Genomic DNA, 4984 nt, shown 5'->3' with positions numbered 1-4984 from the left:
GTATACTATTTATGAAATGTATTTTTAGCTTTGTAATTCGCATGCAATTCAGTTGGTAAACTGCAATATGTGGAGAATTTTAATAAAACCATTTATCTATCTATTATCGATCTTCTTTTATGACTGTCGTCCCTTATATTCAACAAACCATTATACTCCTTATGACTAGCGACCTTCATCTACTATTATGACTGGCGAACCCCATCCACTACTACGACTAGCGACCCTCATCTACTATTATGTCTGGCGACCCTCATCTACTTTTACGACTGGCGACCTTCTTGAACCATTATAACTGGCGAACTGTTTCTACAAATATCACAAGCGAACCTCATCTGATTTTATGACGGGCAACCCTCACCTACTATTATGACTGGCGAACCCCAGCTTCTATGATGACTGGCGACCCTATTCTAATATCATTACTGGCAAACCCCTTGTACTGTTGTGACTAGCGATAATCATCTACTATTATGACTGGCAAACCCCTTGTACTATTATGACTTGCGAACCCCTTCTACTATAATGATTGGCGATCCTCATCTACTATTACGACTAGCGACCCTCATCTACTCTTATGACTGGCGACCCCCATCTACTTTTACGACTGGCGACCCTCTTGAACTATTATGACTGGCGAACTTTTTTCTACTAATATTACCAGCGAACCCCATCTGCTTTTATGACGGGCGACCCTCATCTACTATTATGACTGGCGAACCCCTTCTACTTTTATGACTGGCGACCCTCATCTACTATTATGACTAGCGATCCTCTTCTAGCAATATGACTGGCTAACCCTTTGTACCATTATTACTAGCGACACTCATCTACAATTAAGACTGGCGACCCTCTTCTACTCTTATGACTGGCGACCCTCATCTACTATTATGAGTAGCGATCCTCATCTACTACTATGACTGGCAAACCCCATCTACAATTATGCCTGATCCAATGCAAAGGACTCTGGTGGAGACTTTGGTAGTGAATTTATATACAGGTTTATTATACAGGCCAGCTAGGCAGGTCAATCAACAGGCATGGTATCCATGTTGCAGGAGGTGTACGAAGTGCTTAGATATCCATACTGATATCGTAACATCCCCCTTCTTCTGATAAGATTGAGAATTTCAAATTTCAATATTGTTTTCAAACAATACTTTTGGTAGTCTGCAAATTTTGGTAATTTGGCTTAGTTATGATTTATCAGATAATATAGATATTGTTTGGTTTGTAAGAATAATACCAATTTGTGATAAACTGTATGCATCTCCAATTTTACATAACTTCAATCTTGTGCAAAACTGAAAATAATTTGGATAACCGGATTGATCCTGAAATCAATATTTCCAAACAATAAGTTTTGGTTATAGTGTCTTTTTGATAATTTCGTAAACACTATCTTGACATACCAAAAATAATGTACAATGATTATACATGCATATAATAAACTTTTAACTACACTAATGTCTTCAGTGTTCTTCTTTCTTCTCTTTCTCTTCTTTGTTTGAGAGTTTAGTGTTCGTACTGTTCAATCTTCAAACATGAATCTCTCTGGTTTGCGAATAGTGCGTCCAGACCTCGTAGTTTGTGAGTATGTCTGTTGAGATTGATTAGCGTTAGAGTTGGACATTGGTGTTCGTTGGACGTTGTCTTCCTCTGGTTGAGTTTCTGTGGAGTGGTCTTCGTCGAACCTCACACGCTTCGGAGTTGGGTTGGTGGATGGAACTTCCCTCAAGTGAGATCTATTTCTCCTCAAGATTCCTCCGTTCGGCGTTGAAACTTCATAGGATCGAGGTTCTTCACAGACTTTGGATACTTTGGCTGGTATCCAAGTGTTGTCTCTTGGATGCAGAACTCTCACTGGCTGTCCTACATGCAGTGGTGGCAGATCAGAACTTGCATGTCGATCATGCACTTCCTTCATTTTGTCTTGCCTATTCAAGAGAAACTCGGTAGCAGCAGAATCTCTCGAAAGATAGTGACTTGGCAATGTGGTTCGGATGGGTCTTCCAAACAACATCTCTGCTGGTGATCTCAAGTTATTGTCAACTGGTGTTGCTCTCAGGTGCATCATGGCGAGTTGACTGTCTTGGAGAGTTTGAGAACACTTTGTCAACAGATTCTTGATTGTAATAACCATTCTCTCAGCTAATCCGTTGGATCTTGGATAGTGCGGTGAAGAAGTGATGTGCTTGATATTCCACTTCTTGCACATGTCTTGGAATGGTTTCCCGACAAATTGTGGACCGTTGTCGGACACAATCTCTTCTGGTGGACCGAACAGACTGAAGATTCCCGTCATCTCTCTTTCTATAGCTGCACTGGATGTATCGGTTAGCTTAGCAATGATCGGATACTTGGAATAGTAATCATTAATGAGTAGATACTCTTGTCTATTGAGCATGAACAAGTCAGTTCCCAGTCTGGTCCATGGTGCTGGTGGTACATCATGGGGATGCAGTGGCTCTTTCTGCTGTCTTGCTTGGTGTTTCTGGCATGTTTCACACTGCTTTATCAACTGATCAATGTCCTTGTTGATGTTTGGCCAGAACACTGTCTCACGAGCAAGTCGTCTCGAGCTTTCGATTCCCATGTGTCCTAGATGACGCTGTTTAAGGATGTCATTCCTAAGTGTCTTCGGTATGATGACTTGACTTCCCTTGAAGAGTACTCCGTGTGATACTCTAATTTCATCTCTGTAAGACCAAAATTGACGAAGGGATGTCGGCAATTCTTGGATGGTCTCAGGCCATCCCTGAGTGACTATTTGCCATAGTGATCTGAGAACAGGATCATTAGCTGTTTCTCTCTGAAGCTCTGTTCTCTTGTGTTGTCCGAAGTATATCAAGTCAATCTGGTGCGAATCTTCGGCTTCAGAGCAGATGGATTCCACTCTGACATCTAGCGGAACATCGCGTGCTTCCTTGGGATTAGGAAGTCGGCTCAAGGTATCGGAAAGAATCATGTCTTTTCCTGGTCGATACTTGACTTGACATCGACATCCTTGGACTTTAAAGCAATCTCTGTAGACTTGGTGGTGCACTTCTAAGAGGTTTCTTCCATATCATCTCCAATGGTCTGTGATCTGTTATGACGGTGAATTCCTTCCCGAACAGATATGTATGGAAGCGGTTGATACCAAACACTAGGGCTAAGGTTTCCCTCTCTATGTTGGAATAGTTGGACTGTGCAGTGGAAAGACTTTTGGATGCAAATGCAACTGGTTTGCCTTGCTGGAGCAGGCATGCTCCTAGCCCTTTCATCGAAGCATCTACCTCAAGAGTTATCTCTTTCTTTGGGTCATAGAATTGTAGACATGCACCTGATGATACTGCACTTTTCAGGCTGTTCAAGGAATGTTCATGATCATCGTCCCAGATGAATGGTACTTCCTTGTGTAGAAGTTCATGAAGTGGCGCTGACTTCTCTGAGAAGTTAGGAATGTATGCTGCTAGGTATGTGAATAATCCTAGGCATCTCTGAACATCTTCTTTGTCCTTGGGTGATGGGATTGATGTGATAGCTTCTACCTTGCTCGGATCTGGGTAGATACCTGATCTAGTGTTCTTGGAACCAAAGAAGTTGATGGCTTCCTTCTTGATAGTACATTTGGAGCTGTTGAACTCTAAGCCGTCTTGCTTTGCTGTCTCCATGAGTAAGTAGAGATTCCTATCGTGTTCCTCCTCCGTTCTTCCTACGATCGCTATGTCATCTGCGATGCATATGCAGCCTGGCACATTTTGGACAATCCTATCCATATGCTGCTGGAAGATATCCTGACTAGTACACAACCCAAATGGTAGTCTTTGGAAGCAGTACCTTCCAAATGGTGTACGGAATGTGGTGAAATCCTGGCACTCCTCTGCTAGGTGAACCGACCAGTAACCAGCCTTCGCGTCTAACTTAGAGAAGTACTGGGCTCCTGCGAAGACAGGTTGAACCTCTTCCAAGGTTGGTACCTTGTGCGGGCATCTCTTCAAGGCATCATTTAACCTCCTGGGGTCAAGACAAATCCTGATGGATCCATCTTTCTTCACAACAGTGGTCATGGAGCTGCACCAATCGGTGTGGTACTCAATTTTTCTGATGACTCCTTGCTGCTCCATATTGTCCAGTTCCGCCTTGATTTTGTCTTTCAAGTGTACGCTGCACTTGCGGGGTGCGCCTTTGGTAGGTTTAGCATTATCCTTGACATGAAGCATTGCCTTCCCTCGGAAACTACCAATAGCGTCAAATTGATTCGGATATTCTTGTTTGAGATCCCTTACACTTGTGATAGGTGTTTGTTGAGAATTGGGTGGTGTTTTGTCCTGCATTGAGTGAATTGTGATAATTCCAAGGTCAGTGCAACCTAACAACCCTAGGATCGCTGGACCCTTGACATCTGCTACATATAATGTATGTGTTGACCATTTTGTACTCTTGTATCTACACTTTATGTCTAGTGTACCCTTACATGGAATTTGTGTCTCTCCGTATTAAGCTATAAGTTTTATTGTTGTTTGTTTCACTACTGATTCCCACTTTGGACCGTAAATTGCTTTGGCGGTACGTACTGTGATAGTGTTAGCACTTGCCCCCGAGTCCACTTTTAGGTAAAGCTTATGTTGACCTACTCTCTGTGGGCATATTATGTCAATGTTAGCAAATGCTACAGTACCTTCTGGATTTTCAACTGTGTGCGGTCCATTAGTGTGTATGGTGTCGAATTGTGCTACGTTGAATGGACTATCTGTAGATTGATAATGATCATGATCTGTGGTAGTATCATGTGTTATGTCCATTTCGCTTATTGGTTTACTCTTTCGACTTTTCGACTTTGATCGTGATTTGTTTTGTCTTGGTTTCTGATCATCAGATACCGTGTCGGATCTTTGGTCATCTGATCTACGATTCTGTTTACGACTACGATCATTTTTCGATTTACGACAGAATTTGGCCCAATGGCCCTTGGTGCCACAGGCACGGCACTCATCGCCAT

The 4984-nt window shown here is 42.5% G+C and overlaps 1 protein-coding gene across 1 annotated transcript; it reads right to left on the bottom strand.

The window, feature by feature from the left end:
* Nucleotides 1-1531: 1531 nt before the first annotated feature.
* LOC121412421 (uncharacterized protein K02A2.6-like) lies at nt 1532-2968 on the bottom strand. Its single transcript, XM_041605230.1, has one exon. It carries the CDS (start codon nt 2966-2968, stop codon nt 1532-1534), a length of 1437 nt encoding a protein of 478 aa, XP_041461164.1.
* Between the last annotated feature and the right edge of the window lie 2016 nt (nt 2969-4984).

The sequence above is a fragment of the Lytechinus variegatus genome, chromosome 4 (assembly GCF_018143015.1).
Source record: "Lytechinus variegatus isolate NC3 chromosome 4, Lvar_3.0, whole genome shotgun sequence".
NCBI classification, from domain to species: domain Eukaryota; kingdom Metazoa; phylum Echinodermata; class Echinoidea; order Temnopleuroida; family Toxopneustidae; genus Lytechinus; species Lytechinus variegatus.
This window is presented reverse-complemented; position numbering and strand designations above follow the sequence as displayed.